This window comes from Pongo abelii, chromosome 11 (assembly GCF_028885655.2).
Source record: "Pongo abelii isolate AG06213 chromosome 11, NHGRI_mPonAbe1-v2.0_pri, whole genome shotgun sequence".
Lineage (NCBI taxonomy): Eukaryota > Metazoa > Chordata > Mammalia > Primates > Hominidae > Pongo > Pongo abelii.
This window is the reverse complement of record NC_071996.2, coordinates 65,320,715-65,339,758: the sequence shown is the minus strand read 5'-3', so window position 1 is coordinate 65,339,758 and position 19,044 is coordinate 65,320,715. Positions and strand designations below refer to the sequence as shown.

The 19,044-nt window shown below is 35.9% G+C and overlaps 1 protein-coding gene across 7 annotated transcripts in view; it reads left to right on the top strand.

Annotated features, from left to right (window-relative positions):
• The first annotated feature begins 9,743 nt into the window (after window positions 1-9,743).
• KCNH7 (potassium voltage-gated channel subfamily H member 7) overlaps window positions 9,744-19,044 on the top strand; it is a 482,617-nt gene continuing 473,316 nt past the window's right edge. For all 7 annotated transcript variants that reach the window (XM_054549400.2, XM_063712835.1, XM_002812526.5 and 4 more), the window contains exons 1-2: window positions 9,744-10,083; window positions 11,755-11,985. In XM_054549400.2, coding sequence (XP_054405375.2) covers window positions 10,008-10,083; window positions 11,755-11,985 — 307 coding nt within the window. In that variant the 5' untranslated portion in view covers window positions 9,744-10,007. The remainder of the gene's footprint in view (window positions 10,084-11,754; window positions 11,986-19,044) is intronic.

Below are 19,044 nucleotides of genomic sequence, written 5' to 3'. Positions count from 1 at the left end.
CCAAATGTTAATAGCCAAGACAATGGGAAAAATGTCTCCAGAGCATGTCAGAGACCTTCATGGAAACCCCTCCCACTACAGGCCTGGAGACCTAGGAGAAAAAATTGGTTTCCTGGGCCTGGCACAGGGACCCAGTTGCTGTGTGCAGCCTAGAGACTTGGTCCACTACATCCCAGAAGCTGGGGCAAAAAGGACCCAGGTATAGCTTGGGTTGTTGCTTCACATGGTGCAGGCTCTAAGCCTTGGTGCCTAACATGTGGTGCTGGGCCTGTGGGTGCACAGAATTCAAGAAATGAAGTTTAGTAAACCACCTAGATTTCAGAGCATGTATGGAAATGCCTGGATGTCCAGGCAGAAATCTGCTGCAGTGGTGTAACCCTCATGGAGAACCTCTGCTTGGGTGGTGTGGAAGGGAAAGAGAGAGAAAAGAGAGAGACCCTTATCTCACGAGATCTGATGGTTTTTGAAGGGGCTCTTCCTCCTTTGTTCCTCGTTCTTCTCTCTCCTGCTACCATATGAAGAAGATACTTGCTTCCCCTTCACCTTCTGCCATGATTATGTTCTGAGGCCTTCCCAGCCATGTGGAACTGTGAGTCAATTAAACCTCTTTCCTTTATAAATTAGCCAGTCTCAGTAGTATCTATATAGCCATGTGACAACGGACTAATACAATGTTCTATCTTTTATTGACAAACAAGTGTTAAAATTTCTAACCATAATGATAGATTTGTTTATTATCTTTTTCCTTCTCTCAATTTTTTTGTTTAAAAATTTTTTAATGACCCGTTTTAATGAGACCTAATTTACATATCATAAAAGTTATCTTTTTAGGTTGTACAACTCAATGGGTTTTATTAGTAGTTATGCATTGCTTAACAATACAAATGTATTGTGAAAAATACATTGTTAGGTGATTTCATAATTGTGTGAACATCATAGGATATACTTACACAAACCAAGATGGTATAGCCTATGACAACATAGGCTATATTGTATAGACTATTGCTTTTAGGCTACAAATCTATACAGCATGTTATTTTTTTGAATACTGTAGGAAATTGTAGCACAATGGTAAGTATTAATATTTGTGTATCTAAGCATGAAAAGGTACAGTAAAAGTATAATATTATATTATTTTGTGAACACAGGCATATATGTAGTCCTTCACTGACCAAAATGTAGTTATGAGGCACGACTGTATACATTCACAGATTTGAGCAATATCACCACAATCTAATATTAGAACATTTCCATCGCTCCAAAAATAAGCCTCATACTCATTAGAGGTTACTCCCCATTCCTCCCTCTACTAGCCCCTGGCAACTGCTAATCTATTTTATGTCTATAGGGATTTGCCTATTCTGGGCATGTCACAAAAATTGAATCATACAATATGTGGTTTTATGTGTCTGGTTTCTTTCACATACTATAATGGTTTCAATGTTCATTCATGTTGTAGTATGTATTAGTATTTTATTCTTTCTATGTCCTAGTAATATCCACTGTATGAATATATAACATTCTATTAGTTATTGATTCATGTGTGTTAAAATTCCATTAGAAGAGCATACACATTTATGACTGTCGTATCCTCTTGAAAGATTAATGTCTCTATCATTACAAAATGTCCCTCATTGTCCCTGGTAATTGTTCTAGTTCTTCAATCTACTTTGTCTAATATTAATATAACAACTCCGGTTTTTTAAAAAATAAGAGTTTGCATGTGAAACTTTTTCTCATAATTTGACTTTAAACTTATTTTCATCTTTTATTTAAAATCGATTTCTTACGGACAACTGATAGAGGGTCTTGATTTTAGGGTGACAAACTCTGCCTTTTAAATGGAACATTTAGATGAGTTACCTTTAATATAATTATTATTTTTCAATATAATTATGGTTGAGTTAACTACTACATAGGTTTTTTTTTGTCCTATCTATTCGTGATTTCTTTTCTCTACTTTTGCATTTGTTTGGATTTTTTTAATGATCCTTTTTTAACTCTACTATTAGTCCATTAGTGATACATCTTTATTGATTTGTATCATGGTTTCCTTAGTTTATAAAATACATTTTAGAATATTACACTATAAGTTCAAATAATATACTGCTTCACATCTATTATAAGAAACTTGCAAGTGTATACTTTTAGTTCCCCCTCAATATTATTACATACCTCAGAATTCACTACTGTCAGTTTTATCTTAAACATTCAAATACCTTTTAAAATACCTTTAAAATTTTGGGAAAAAAATTTATTTTGCCCACAGTTATACCATTTTTTTGTGGTCTTCATTGCTTTGGGTTAATTCAATTTTCTTTTGGTTTGATTTTCCTTCTTTTTCTAAATTAACACTAATTTTATTATAGGTCTGTTGTTAATTAATTCTCTTGGCTTTGTTTGTCTGAAAAATTCTTTATTTCACCTTAATTTGTGAATGATAAATTTTACTGCATAGTAAATTCTAGATTGACAGCTGATAGGTATTTCTTTTGTTTTGTTTTTGTTTTATTATTCCACGCACGTTGCTGAATTATATTATTACTGTAATAGATTCTGGTAAAAATTCTTCATTATATGGACTATGTCCTTTTTTTAACTTGTTTTTAAGACTTTTTATGTCTATTACAAGTCATCATTAATTTGATTATGTCTTGTTGTGACTTCATTTTTCTTCTGTTTGGGCTTTGTTGAACTTTGTGGATCTCTGAATTCAAATTTTCTATTATAGTTTGAAAGTATTTAGAATTACTTTTGAAACAATTTCCCTTTCTGACTCATTTTTTCCCCTGGAGCCCCAATTATATATTTGTTTGACCACTTGATATTGTCCCACAGGTGACAAATGCTGCTCTTTCTTTGACCAGTTCTTTTCTCTCTGTGTTTTGTTTTGAAGATTTTCTATTGCTATGTCTTCAGTTTCACTGAATTTTTGTTTTAGTGTCTAGTTACTCTTACTCTCATCCAATGTATTTTTTTCTTGGATTCTATATTTATGATATCTACATGTTTGATTTGAATCATTTTTATATCTTCCATTTTTTCTTTATCACATTTGTGTTTTCCTCTACTTTTTTGAACATATGTAGTATACTTACAATAACTTTGTAATGTCCTTGTCTACTAGTTCAAAAACATCTGTGTCCTTTCTGGTCTGTTTCTATTGATTGATTTTTCTCCTGGTTATGGGTTAGGCTTTGATACTTTATCGCATGCCTGATAATGTTTAGTTGGTTGCTGGACTTTGTTAATTATATGTCATGTGATGCTTGATTTTGTTATATTCTTTTAAATATTGTTGATCTTTTCTCTAGGACAAAATTAGCACCAAGTATAATTCTTTTTAGACTTGTTTTTGAGTTTGACAGAGAAGCTTTACTTAAGTTATCATTTCACGCCTCCATTAATGCAATATGTTTCTGAAGACCCTAAACAGTGTCCTATGTATACGTAGGTTATTTACTTTAGGTGGTGAGAATAGCAACTAATTCCAGATATGTGTGAGCTTTGCTAATTGTTCTGACAATATTTTCCTTAGTTTCTTCCCCTAGTCTTGGGTGGTTTCCTTGCACACTTGTGCAAATCAATACTCAGACAGACTTGCACTGACCCTGTGAAGATATCTAGACCTCTGTTTCTGTGCAGCTCCCTCTGTTGAGAACTTTATCTCCTCAATTCAGTCCATTGTGTTCTGTTTAGTTTCTTACTCCATGCACTGTGGTCTGGAAGAACTTTTTAGCCAGTAATATGTGTAAATAGTAGGCTATATCTTGGTTTTGCTCTTCTTTCAGGAAATATTCTCCTGTACTTCTTGTTATTCAATATCTGAGCACTTTGATTTCTCCATTTTGTCCAATTATACAATTGTTAAAGGTGAGGCATTAAACCTTGACTCCATTATTTTATCATGAGCAGATAGATGTAGAACCCCAAAATATGACTTCCAAATTATTTGTTTGGAAAAAAGCTAATTCTCTGTGTACAGATTTATCTGAATACTAAATATAGACTTTCTGTAATGAAATTAAACCTATCCACAGATAGAGGCGATTTAACCATCATATTAAAAAAAAAAGCAACTGTGCATTTTGTCCAGAAAAGAAACAATGCAATTTGGTGTAACTTGAAATCTCAATATCTATATTACCTATATCTATATGTATCTATTTCTCTATATACACATATACATATTTCCACAAGGTAAAAAGACCAATCAAGTTAGACTTAATACCATAAATTCATTAATTTGCATAATTGCAAAAGTAGATATGCCAGCCAAAACAATACAACAATTTTAAGGTCTACCGATATAAAAGTGTTTCATACACCCTCTTAGCCTTCAATAAAGCCATATGCAACAAAGCTCATTTTTCACCCATGTGCTAAATTACTTATTAAAGTTGGTAAATAAATCATCTTATAAAACAGCTTTACTCATGCACTCTATGAAATCTTCACCTAGAATACCTATATATTTTTTTGTTTTAACAAGCGTACATTTATAGGTATATATGTGTTTTTTTCATAAAACATAATAGTTTTGTTAGGTTCCTAGCTATCTTATGTGTCAATTATTGATGAATGTATGATATTAATAACACACATATGGACAGACTATTTTCTGCAGGAATATTCATTTTTAGGAAAAGGACTGCCAATAACTTATTCCTTACAGGGAAGAATTTATTCTTCTACTAAGATTCACATATTATAAATAAGATTAGCCAAATCTGATAAATTCGGATAAAAATTTACATGTAGAATATGTTTTCGCAAAGTATCTGAGGTAAAGTGACTAGTTGGATTAAAACTAACTTATAAAATAAGGCATAAGAAAGGTATCTAACTTTTCTGAAGTAAAATTCAATTTTCTAACGACATATGCTTATGTTACTATATTAGGAACAGTCATTGGTATTAGTTTATGTTGCCTGCATAAGCATGATTCACCGACTGTTCTATACCTTATTCTCATGCCCTCTCCCCCACAAAACACTAGGATATCCTTAATCTAAATTAGTTAAATACTATATGTTAATGTAAATGTTATTAATTTACTGATTTTCAAAATGTAGAACATTTATATTGTAGGATACATGTAATTTAAATATTCACTATATACACGATTTTGTCCTAATCACTGTATATCTATTTTCCTGCTTCACACAAAATTGAATGTTGGGAATTGTTATGCTGATTTTAGAAATAAAGCTATGAGCAAAATAGCTGAATTATCTTCATTATTTTCTCCTAAAAATGGCAATCTTAAAACCAGTTTCTTTCTTGCACTTGCCACTATTCTATCGTCACAGAAATACTGTTGTTTTAATAAATGGCCTAAAAATTTCTGCCTCTTCTGAGATTCTAAAGCTACATTATGATAATACAAGCTGAAATTTTCCTGACTTGTAACTGTAAAGTCAGATGTTTCTTCAGTTAAATGTGACCCAGTTAGTAGAATAATACCCAGGATCCCCATACAAGGCTACATTAAAACAGCCATTAAAATGCTGCATTAGGCCTGGCGTAATGGTTCATGCCTATAATTCTAGCATTTTGAGAGGCCAAGAGGGACAGATCACTTGAATCCAGGAGTTTGAGACCAGCTTATGCAACTAGGTGGAAGCCCATCTCTAATATATATATATTTTTTAATTAGCCGGGCACAGTGACCTGTACCTATAGTCTCAGTTAATGAAGACGGTGGGGTGGGAGGATCACTTGGTCACCAAGGGGCGTGAGGCTGTAGTGAGCTATATCACGCCACTGCAATACAGCTTGGACGACAGAACCAGACTCCATCTATAGAAAAAGCTTAAATATTCTGGGCGCGGTGGCTTACGCCTGTGATCCCACCACTTTGGGAGACCCAGGCGGGCGGATCACGAGGTCAGGAGATCGAGATCATCCTGGCTAACACGGTGAAACCCCGTCTCTACTAAAAATACAAAAAATTAGCCGGGCGTGGTGGCGGGCGCCTGCAGTCCCAGCTACTCAGGAGGCTGAGGCAGGAGAATGGCGTGAACCCGGGAGGCGGAGCTTTCAGTGAGCCGAGATCGTGCCACTGCACTCCAGCCTGGGTGACAGAGCGAGACATCGTCTCAAAGAAAAAAAAAAAATTAAATAAATGAGAAAAATAAAAATGTACACCGTGGTCATCAGATCATTGAACTAGTTTTGCTAAATTGAGAAAACTTTACATTAATTTCATTGATTCTGCAGCATCTCAAAAATGTGAAACATATCACATTATTTAATTTGATATTAAAAAGTTTCTATTCTATACCAATATATGAATGCCACTTAAATATCCCATAGTGATGGTTGCAATAATATATGCTGCTTGAATGATTTCTAATGTAGGTTTCTTAAGCAGAGTTTCATTAATTCTGTGAGCTTCTATGGAAAATTTTGTGTGTGTAAAATTTATTGAGTTGTTATTATGTGGTAGGCATTTAAAATATTTTTACATATGTAAATACTAAATGACTTAATTTTAAAGTAATATGGATAGTTAAGTAATTTTAAGAATATCAATCTATCCTGCATCCTTGCCTATAAGTAGATTGTATTGAGTGTTAAGCTGTATATATGATAGGATTTCAACGCTGAATTTTATGTGCTTGGTTCAATATTTGGACTTCCAAAAGGGCCCAAAAATACTAAAAAGTTGTCAAACTGGGTCTCCACACAAAATATAAAGTTAGCTTTTATAGAGAGTGGAGTGGGGGAGGATAATTTTCCAGCCAACAAGTAGTCATGATTACCATCCACTGGTTTTATTCTATTATTGGCCAAATATAGATTAATGTACTTTCTCCACTGTTCCAATGTATAATGTATGAACACGATTACTGGGATAATTTAGAAACAGGATGCCTTTAATCTTCTGCTCAGTCAATCAGTTACAATACATAGGTTATAAAATGTTCTACGATTTTTCACTGAATCCTTAATAGAACTAATTTTGGAGTTAAATGAGATTGGGAAAAGTGTAAAGCCCACAGAGCTCACACATGTGTAACAAAGACAATGGAACTTTAACCATCGCATATTTAATTAACCAACCCAAACAAACAGAGACCACTCTGAAAGTTGTAAAGAAAGAGACAATACTTCAGGGAGCAGAAAGCCAGAAGGAAAGTGGAATTCAAGGGTTTCCAGAATCAATATCCTATGAAAGTTAGTTTCAGACTTATAATTAGAGACATTATGCACAGTTACCTTCTGCATGTCAATATATCTTGTCATGTGACAGATAAACTTTCTGTTTCCAGCTGTATTTGAAAATGCCTATTACTTTAAAGCAGTATTCATTCACTGAATTTATGTGTAATTTTTAAAAAGTTTAGCTATATGACCTTTATATAACTTATTATTATATTATTATGGCGTGAAATCCTAATTAAAATACAACTTTATACGTTAAACTTTAATTACAATCTACAGAATATGCAGTTTCTTCATTTTTTTTCTGGAGTTCTTAATACATTTTGGGAGGAAGGTGAACTTGGGTTTAGTTAAGACTCTAAGTAGAGAAGAAATGTGTTTTAGAAATGGGTGTAAAAAGCACTCTGTATTTCTTTGGGTATTTGGTGAAGAAGAGTGGTGCATGTGGATACATTAGGGCCATTTGCCTGAGTTTGTAGTTCTATTGTCTGTGGCTGGTTGTAGGCAGAGAAGAGTTGCCAACTGCTGAGTCGGGTTCAGAACCATGGATAGCTCCACACGTTCAGTACCTGGGAGAGAAACTCTTGTCGTCTCCCAAGCACAGCTGCAGCTAGCGAACAGTATGACAGAATGATCTACTTATATATTTTTTCAGGAGAAAATAAAACCATACACTAGCGATGTATGGCTTTTTATATTCCCACAGAGGCAACCGTAAAGACTCAGGGAAGCTCAAGCTACTAGAAGAGCCTAGAGGTTGTCATTGGCTGCTTATTTTTAAAGTAAAACTTATTAGCCATAAAATTAAACATTCCTAGGAACGTCTTCCGTTTGATTCATTTTCATTACTCTGATATTAAAGAGGAAGAATTACTTCGGTTCTTGCTTTTGTTTAGATTTGGGGGGTTGTGCTTTTGGAACATAAAAGTTGTTGTGCTTGCTTCCTGGTTATTGCAACCCACCTGATTCACCTTCCTAAACTAACCCTGCTTCTCGGCCCTTCTCAGTTCCACTCTCATTATTTTACTTCAGATTTGAAGCTGTAACTGAGAAAATAAGAACCAGCTGACTCAAGGCACAGGCATAGCAGGCTGATGAGCTGCAAGATCCCCCCCAAATTCTATCATGCAATGCATGTGTTGACAGGAATCTCTGGACCTTTATCTCCAGCAGGAAATGAGAGATTCGTCTGTGTTCTGCTTGAGTAGATTGAAGTCTTAGCAAATTCCATTTAGAGAAAGGGGCGTGGAGAGGGGCTATTAGGTTAAAGGGGGTGGGTGGTGGGGAGATAACAAAAATAAAGGGAAAAGAATCAAGAAAAACTAGAAAAACAGCTTCAAAAACACGCTTTCCTTGCACAGCTTGCCACATTTATTTTCCTAAGTCTCCAGGAGGACTATTTGAACAGAAGTGTCTGTATACCCTGAGATACCCACGCTGGCAGCCTTTGAGAAGCGAGAAGGAAGAGGACTCTATTCCGCCCCTTGAACCCTTTTCTATCCTATATGAGATGGCTCCTTAGAGATGGTGGAGGAGAGCAGAATGTGGCTAGTGTGTTCCGGAGATGAGTGGCATCGGAGGTCACAGCCAAGGCTGGTAACTCTTAGCCCCACCCACCTTTTGTTCCTTCCCCCTGGCGCTCAGCCTCACCTATTTCAAACTCTTTCCTTGTTTTGTACTAGTCGCTCGCAATCTTCGGCCTTCTCATCTTTGGCCGTCTCATCTTTCTCGCAGCCTATGGCACCTGGAGACCAAATCAACCCCCAATCTTGCAACCCTCCAGGGACTCAGGCAGAAACTGGGCATGCTCAGCGGCACGGGCAGCTTTCAGTCTTTCCTGAGGCGCGGCTCAGCGCTGGGCAGGGACCCGCGTGCCAATTCAGTTCGGGCTTCGGCACCCACCTCCGCTGAACCCAGGGATCCGAGCTGCACCCTGAGGCTAAATCTGCACCCTTAGGTGGTTCATTGTCAATCTTCAACCTGCTGAGCGCCAACAGAGCTTACACATATTCCTCATTAGGAAACTGTTTTCCCACCTGTGTTTTCCTTGCAGCTAAGGGTGCTTTAGCTACTGCGGCGTGAGGAGCTCAGGGACGGAGCCCTGTGGCTGGTGGCCGTAGAGATCACCTTCCCAGAGTAGCTGTTTGTCACTGAGTTTTGGAGATTTCTTGGCTGGCTTCCGCTAAAGCACGCTTGAGTAATCCGAGCTGTGGCGGCGCCTAAGCTATCAGGATAAAGGGAGAGTGTGTGTGTTTGTGTGTGTGTGTGTGTGTGTGTGTGTGTGTGTGTGTGTTAGGGGGAGAGGGCGGGGATAGAAACGTCAACCCCCCCGACCCCCAGCCTCCTTTTCTCTCTCTCCTTCCTGCAAAAGCGGCATAAGTCTTCCATCCCCCCTCAGCAATTCCTTACTGCTCTGGGCAACCGCCAGGTTAAGCCCATTTGCACTGGGAAATTGGCGCTGTTTGGGAGAAGAGAAACAGATCGATTGCCCTTGTGACTCCCCGCCCCCTTCCCACCCCACCCCCACCGCTCCCTCCCTCCTTCCCTCCCCCGCCACCTCCCCTCACCCCGCCTCCTTCCCGTTCCCCACCCCCAAACCCTCTCACCCGTGGCAGTCCGGTGCGAGGCCCCCTCCGGAAGGTGAGGGGAATGGATTGGACTCCGGTGGGGAAAGCGGGTGTCTAGAAGTGGTGCTAATGGGAAGAGAATTCTGGTTTCAAAAGAGGATGCTCTGCCACAAAGAGCGGCTCGCGCGCTGGCCTGGGCTCTAGCCGAGGAGAGATCCCGGGAGAACTCCAGAGCTCCGGGGGACCGCTCCTCGGAAGACCGGGGCCAACATGCCTGTGCGCAGGGGGCATGTGGCACCACAAAATACATTTCTGGGGACCATCATTCGGAAATTTGAAGGGCAAAGTAAGTTCGTTTGTTCTCTTCTCTCGCCCTCGCTTTCTGCCTTGATAGTGCACTTGGCGTCCACCGCTTCCAAGCTGGGGAGACGGGCAACCCCAGGCTCTGTCAAGTTAAGAGGCTATGAAACCGAGCCAGGAGGTTCGAATGGCAGCGGGAGTGTTCTTCTGATATTAATTTTGATTTACATTTTAGATTACGGTCTCCATTATAGGAGGCAATTTGATCCTCCTCTACCACTGCTCCATTATCTGCCTTGCTACTTAATGTCCTACTATTCTACTATCTTAAAGGGAACGTGCTAGGATAACATGGGTTTGTATTTTGAGGCTGTTTTACTGTAGACTTTTTGAAAGTCGGAAGCAGAGCAGACCATACTATTCGAACAAGAGAATGTAAATGGTAGTAGCGATGTAAATGGCTATGCAAACTATATTTTACCTTGGTTAAACTGCAAGGCAGTGGTATGACACGGATGCTTGCTTGCTATTAGTTTATAGAAGCTAAATTTTGTATTGAATCAATGCAAATATATCCTAAGCAGGATAATTTGGAAAAGCAGTATCTCATCTGTGCTGGTTCCCGATGCAAATGGCTCATTATTGAAAATAATATTTCTATTCTTTTATTATCCCCTTAAAATTTCCATCTAGAAATTTAAAAATTGAAGTGTAATAAGTAAATCCCACAAAGACTGAATGCACAGAAATTTAATGTTCTCATGTGGACTAAATATAGGGAATAAATTGTTGCTATATAAATATATTAATTTAAAATCCTGTATTTGTTAACTTCGATCTTTTCTTAAAACTATATTAATACATTTGTATGCCATGTATTTTGCGGTTATTTCAGCACTGCATTTAGTGATGTGAGGATCTGGTACCTTGCGTGCAAACTAAACTTGTATATCCTGCTTCACAATCTATCTGGAAATAGTAAATACAATCTGTGATATAAATTAATAAGCTCTTTATATTAAGAATTCCTGCTACTACACAAAACATCAAGGATCTCCCAAAGTAAAAGTAAAAAGGGTTATCAGGATATTTACTGTGTGTGTGTAAATATTTTTCTTTTGGTAAATATATATTATGAAAAGGTGAACCTTTGCCTTATTGAATTGCTATTAAATATGAAGTAGTTTCATAACTAAAGCTAGTCGCCTTTGTTTTCAACATGATGTGTGTAACATGTCTAAGAGAGATAGAGAGAAGCCAAAGAATAATAACTACTTTGAGAAAGTTGTATTCAAAGGGCCAAGGTTGAAATGAGAAATCTGACAACTACAGAATGTTTCACTGTTTGACTTTGAAAATATTTACATTACAATTAAATGACATTCTGAAAATATCAATGGGCAGCTGCTTGTCTGAGTGTCCACTAGGAACCCCTGCAGTTGCAGGGCTTGAGAACTAGACTATTTGGGAAATTCCATTCTTGCAATTTTAAGAGTGGTTTCTTAATACTTTCTTTTAAAATTACTTAGGATCATTAATCTCACATTTAAAGTTTGTGGGGTTTCTTGTGTTTTCTTTTTTCATAAGGGCTGGGGAGATTAGTAATTTGGGGAAGCACCTGCATTTCAGAGCTCTTATTATGCAACAAATTGCTTCAGTGTTACGGAGAATATTGTGGAAGCTTTTTCAAAGATGCCATACTGTCTTCTTATTACAGATAAAAAATTTATCATTGCAAATGCCAGAGTGCAGAACTGTGCCATCATTTATTGCAACGATGGGTTCTGTGAGATGACTGGTTTCTCCAGGCCAGATGTCATGCAAAAGCCATGCACCTGCGACTTTCTCCATGGACCCGAGACCAAGAGGCATGATATTGCCCAAATTGCCCAGGCATTGCTGGGGTCAGAAGAGAGGAAAGTGGAAGTCACCTACTATCACAAAAATGGTAAAATTCCTCTATTTAGGATTCTTTCTATTTGATCCCATTGAAAAGAAATTTTGACTATTAAAAGTTCATATGCAAAGAAGCCCAAAATGTTCAATTGTAGATATATGCTTTGCTTATAGTATTTTGGGATCCAACATGTTTGGGTATTCTGATTAGTGGTCTGGTAGAAACAATTTTTTCTTTGAATAAGGGTACTGTAATCTCTTCAAAAGTACAGTAACATAATGTCACTGAGGTTAAAAATGCTATAAATCAGTCTTAGATGCTCCTTTCTTTAAAGAATTAGAGAAAGATCAACAATGTACTGCTTGCATTGGTATGCATTTGGTAGGTGAGAAATACAGGTACAGTGTTATTTGTTTGAACTTTAAAATACTCCACAAAGCAAATTTATGTTGAAAACTATATCTAAAAGTAAAACTATTACAGTTATGTCTCTTGGCTCTTTAGCTTTAGTTGATAGGCAACACCTCTTGTTTCTTTTGCTCCTTCTTACAACATTAAGGATGATAAATAGGAACTTTTACATTGATCCAGTTAACCTGTGCATATTCAAACAATAAAGGCTGTTTATGTAGTCAAGATTTGTTCTAAAATAAGAAATGTACAAAAAATTATACTGTGGAGTTATTAGTATTGATTTTTATAACTACAGCAAATCTGGCATCTTAAACTTAAGGTCATACCTCAACTTCAAGGGCAACACCTCCTGTCAAACTTGCTATGAGAGCCATAAGAGTTAGACAAAATAGTTCTCTAAAAAATTACACATGTAATAGATAGGCATGCCTTAAATACACAATATATATGTAAATGAACTCACATATATAAATACTCAGATATGACCATTTTAAGGTGTATATATAGATATATATTCCCAAATATCTATATATCTATATCTATATATCTATATATCTATACATAATGATATTTGACTAGGGCTTAAAGGTAAAATTACTTTAAAAACTTGAATGTTATATTAATTTTGTTGATATTTCATCATCATCTATTTCTTTTTATTCCACTAACAGAAATTACTGAGGCAGAGGGGTAGCTGTTCAGATAGAAAACTCTTAAGCTTTTGATAAATATGTAATGTGCCATAGCCTATATCATATAATGACTCATCATTTGGTATACTAGAGAGAAAAAAAGACAGCAGGAAAAAGGTTTCAGTCTTACTCTTATTTTCTTATAATTCAATGTACAATGTACAGTCTTAATTATTACATTTTCCTTAACATGAACTTGAGTGGTTACAAAACATTACTAAAAACAGGTTTGTATAACTTTGTAGTAATCTGGAATGAAAGCAATTGTGTAGTTATCAAACAGATAGAAATTGTTTTTAAAGTTCTTCCCATGTTTCTCTTACTTTTCAATCAGTAGTGTTGGCATACTAGAAATAGCCTAATTGTTCTGTTGTCTTGAAAACATTTATTGGATTGAGCTCTCACTACCCAAATGTAACTCATGTCTTTTGAGTATCTGATGCCAACAATCTGGACGTTTGGAATAATTTGAATGTCTGACATTTTTTCCTATTGAATATTTATTATGATGCCAACACAGTCTATATTGTGGTAACTTCAGTGAATGTTGTTCCGTCTTTGGTCATTATGTTTTCTAGACCATTTCAGGGATTTTTCCAACTCATAGAATTTAAGTATGACATTAATCTGGATTGCCCAAATTGCTCAAATACTAGGTTTATCTTTCAGAGTGTTTTCAAGTAGAAGTTATCTATTACACCGCAAGTGGCGTGATGATGTTTTGAAAGTTGTGCAATGTGGGTGTGTAAAATGATCTCAAAACACTTTAAAAAGAAATTTAATAAGAATCACAAATATGATTAATTCCTATTAAATTATTGAATTTTCTGTATTGAACATATTCGTATATTGACAAATACAAATCTTTCTATTTGAATGATTTTCTTGGTTATATGCATTAAAACTCCCCTGTTTTCAGAAAAGGACTTTTGATTTAGAGGATTGTTTAGGTATAAAGAAATTAACATTTGGTAAAAATTTTGATTCTGTTGACTTCATTTTCAGATGTAACTCAGTCTTCAAGGATTTGAATATCTTTAGCGTTAAGTATAAAATCTACCGATTTTGCTTTAATTGATATGGAAATCATGAGATAATGGGCCAAGAATTTTCTTTATATTTAATATTTTAAGAAATATATTAGTTTGAATGACCTTTTTAAACAGTGATGACACAGTCATACTTGTTTGCTTTGAATGTAATCTTGTGTTTTGGCTGCTAGTTCAGATACCTTGGATAGAATCTTGGTTTTATTTATACGACAACTATAAAATCAGTTAGAGCTTATGAGATACAAATTCTTGGATAGTCTCATCTCTTAGAGATAAGACTACTGCCAGCTACTCTACATTTATAAAAGCAGGGAGGAGGAAAATCAAAATCACCAACATATTTGTTGGTTTGTTTCTCAAAGTTTCCGTAATTCATTATTATTGATGCCATTGACTTTTGAGTTTCTTGATTTCTTCACTGTATACAGTAAATGCTTCTTTTGCTTATTCTTTATTTAGCATTTCACAAGAATATGAAGAGTGATGTAATAAGCCCAATGAACAAATTAACAAAAAGTTGATATATTCTGTTTCCATTTCTTCCATTTGCTCTTACTGGAGGAGTAAAAATACGACTGAGGCATTATTTTGGAAAGCTTGTTCGCTAAAGTGGCCCAGAGGCTTTATAAGCAATTTAAACCCGTGATCTATGCAATGAGTTCACATTGATGCAGTTCATCGTGAACTGCATAATCGTCATTTTGAAACACCACTTCCTACTATGCTTCTGTATGTGGTTGTGCTAGGCACAATTAAACTTGCTGTTTATCAGAATATCAATTTTTAAAAACCTAGTTATTTGCAGTAGGAATATTTGACAGCTCTTCCTTTGAGGATTCTATTTTACAGTTTAAGTCATTATTGCATAAATCATCCTTGGCAGCTGTGAAGTATTGCTTGAGGTGATAAAGCTGTAAATCTTTTGACATAAAACTCTAATTATACAAAACTATAATTATGCTATGACTTATATAAGGATGGGCATGTATTTTAATAGCATAATACATTCATTTAAAAACACTTTTCAGCAACAAAGATTACAAAATAGCAAAAACTTCAGTTATTAACTAGTTCATAGTTTTAGATGATGCAAGTGGAAAGGAAACAGAAAAAAAAAATAGTTTTGTTAGCCCCCACAACTAAGTTTATCCCTCATCTGGTTTGGGGTACATCACGGAAGAGAGCTAGCTCGTTTAAGTGCTAAACCCCTTCAGGCATATTTACAAATGTGACTTTGACCTTAAATTATCAAGCAACTTTAAACATTTGAAAAAACAAAGTAAATTTCTCCAGGAAAAATAAACGTCTTTACTCAGTAGGAAAGGATGACTTAAAATATATTATTTTTTGAGGTCAGAGCATTCCTGTATTTTTGCCATTATGCTTTCATACACACTATGGCAGCAATTTTGCTAACAGATCAGAAATATATAGTGCTACTTTTCTTATCTTCATGCTGCTTTTGAAGAACTGAAGAATGATAAGGGACTGAGGGAAGTCCTTGCCTAATCCAGTCAGATATCAGTAGAAAGTTTCAGAGGTAGATTTTGATTAAGTAAACTCAGAAGAGGTCTTGGTTTGATAGCATTGAATTTACTATGTCTGAAAATTATGTGGAAAGACCTTCTAGAAACAGCTGTGTTTTTGTGAATCAAGGTGAAGATGTATATTGAGTGCCTCCTCTCTCTCATGTAATGTACCAGGCACTATAAGAACAGTAGGAAGAGATAAAAGGGAAGATGCAACCTGATCTCTGCTTCCAGGACATTTGTATTACAGAGTGACTAATATTCATTTCCATCTTCTAAATCTCAGCTGTTTTTATAAAATTATTTTTAATGGAAAAAGAGTATTTGGACTATGGGTTGTTAATTGCATGGAGAACCTGCAAAATTGATTATTAATTGCTATTTGCCTTCTATTCCCCAAATTTAAAATAAACGTGCTTATGTGTATCTTCTTTTCACCATTGTCATGTATACATAATAATGTATTAAAGAAGCAAGGAAGTTTCGTTAAAATTTTATTAGTACAAACAGAAATTTCACAAAATTTCATAATAGCTTTATATAAGTTATATGGCATGTAAAACATTCAGCTCTCTTAATTCTTGGATTGTGTAGAAGAGATACAGATGGTAGCTTTTTAGACAAGAACAAAAATATATTTTATGTGTGTGTAATTCAAGCAATGAGAAAGATTTTCAGAGCATATCTTGCCTAGAGTTTGCCTGGGTGTTCATTTTAATTTTCTGTTTATACATTTTTACATTCTATTCAATAGACTATTGCAACAACAGTGATCCTAAAATTCATTTTCTCTTATGTGCCTAAATTTCATATCATCTCACGGACTTTGAATATTATCCAGAATTCAAATGTGATCAGTTGTAATTGTTGATAAAATAGGCATTCTCAAGAAATGCTCTTCCCCACAATTTGAAAACTATTTCAGTATTGTCCTAAGTGAAACCAAATGTCCTAAAACTGTGACTGAGCTTTGTTTATCTGTTACTTTTCACCATTCACCAACATCATACCTCTAAGAAGCTCTGGTGCCAACAAGAAGCCATGTTGTCTGCCAGCTTGAGAGAGAACTTCTTAGTTATTTTCACACCCAAGGGGCTTGAGAACAGGTCAGTTTGGGACTGAAGGAACAGGGTAAGTTTAACAGGAGAAACTTGCTTCTACTGGCTTCCAAAGGTTTTTGGTTGGTTGGTTGGTTGCTTTTGGTTTTGTTGCTGTTGTTGTTTGGTATAAATAATCTCTGAATCCATTGCTGGCAATCTGGCCTGCCAGGAGAGTTCCCAGTTAGTTGAGTCACAGGGAAGTAACAGTTGGGGTATGAAGTTTTGAGGTGTCACCATTCATCTGGGATCTATACTAGAAACTTTGGTGTCATTTTCCATTTTTCTCCATCCCTCAGCTCCCTAAACCCAACTGATCACCAAATCCTTTCAATCTTTACATCAGAAATATCTCTCAAACAGCATTGAGAGATATTGGAAGTGGTCTGATTAAAGCCTGCTGTCCTTCCGAAGTATTCAAGTTTCTAGTTTCTCTCCTCCGATCCATCCTCTATATACTGGGAGAGAGCTATTCCCGAAACATGAATCACCTATGCGGATGGCTTATTAGCACCAAGAATCACTGAAAGTAAATTTTATATATTAAATAGTGGATGCAACCATCTTATAAAATATATATTCTTATTATCTCCATTTTGTGGAAATAACACTGAGGCCCAGAGAGACTGAATAATTTGCCAAATTGCACATAGCTCATACACAGTGGAGTCTGAGCCCTTAACAACTTTGTCTTACTGCTGCTCGATGTACCTATATCAGACCTCAGCTTGAAAACTTGTTTTCAGTCATTAAACCAGGATACTGGCTGGCTTCAGAATTGAATTCACTTGGGATTTCAAGTATGGTGTTGTCTTAGTCTTTTCCTACTGTGATAACAAAACACCTTAGAGTGGGTAACTTATAAACAATAGAGATTTATTTCTCACAGTTTTGGAGGCTGGGAAGCCCAAGATCAAGGCATCAGCAGATTCTGGGACTGGTGAAGGCTGGCTCTTTGCTTTCAAGATGGCACTTTGTTGCTGTGGCCTCACATGGCAGAATGCAGAGGGCTAAAAGGGGTAGTCAGCTCTCTGAAGCCTCTTAAAGGCATTAATCCCATTCAGGAGAGTGGAGCCCATATGACTTAATCACATCCCAAAAGTCTACACTTCTTACTACTCTCATGTTGGGGTTGAAGTTCCAACGTATGAATTTTGAAGGAACACATATATTCAAACCATCATAGGTATGTTTAGAGAAATCCAGCAGGATTCCCAGCTCTGATAATAACTAGATGAACTTGTTGGAGTTTACCTTCTTCATGCCTCAGTTTTCTTTACTGATAACTATGTGGAGAATATAATCTATGTTGTTAGGTTTATTGAGTGTGTTACATGCAATAAAGAATGCAACATTATTTCTAGCATGGTTTCCATAATGTGTTCAATAAATGTCAATTAGTTGAATATATTGCCACCTTCATTTCTCCCACAAATCTTATGATCCAGTCACACTTGATTGCTCAGAGTTTCTTAAAGAAGTAACATATTTTTCTTCTACTAAGGATCTGTTTAATCTTTAGAAGTTATTCTTTACCTATAATGAATATTTCAAAGACTTTCTAAATGGATTGCCCTTCCCTCAGCCTCTTACTCTAAAGAAACCATCATCGTCCTTTCAAAGACAGATCAAAAGACTTCTCTGTGAAGTCCTTCCTGATGTTCCCACTATCTGCACTTCTGTCTCCTCATAGCACTTGGTTCTAGACTCCAGGGTAGCCTCTGAAGTGTGCTCCTTGTTATTACACATTATTGTTAATTTAGTCTATTTTTAGCTTATTCAGAGAAAACCCCAAGTCTTATTAATTTCTGTGTCCAGGATACATGGAAGGGTAACTAGTACGAAGTGAGTCCACTGTTAGTATTTACTTAAAGAATGAAGAGAAGATGAAAAATGGTACCATGCAGTTAGAAAAAAAAAGAAACAGATAAAGTTAATAAGATCTGGGGGAAAGTGTGTTATAGGAAAAGTGTAATGCTTTGATTTCTTTTTCATGTTCTTAAGAACACTTCTAAAATATTAAAAACAATTTTTACCATAATTTTATTAATGGCCATATGTTTTGTTTAGTAATCTAAGATATTAAATCATCTTCATAGCCTGGAACTATACGAATATGAATAGCTAGAAAAATATTTAGTGAACAGTTAGAATCTACTCACGAGAAATTATTAACCTGTTACCTAAGTGTCACTCACTTGCTACCCCACCAATGACTTACTAGTGTCTCCAACAATCTCTAATAGCCCAAACCAGAGTTTTCTTCTGTTCTTTTCTAACTTGATTTCATTGCTGTGGTTGACACAATTATACAACCAACTGAATA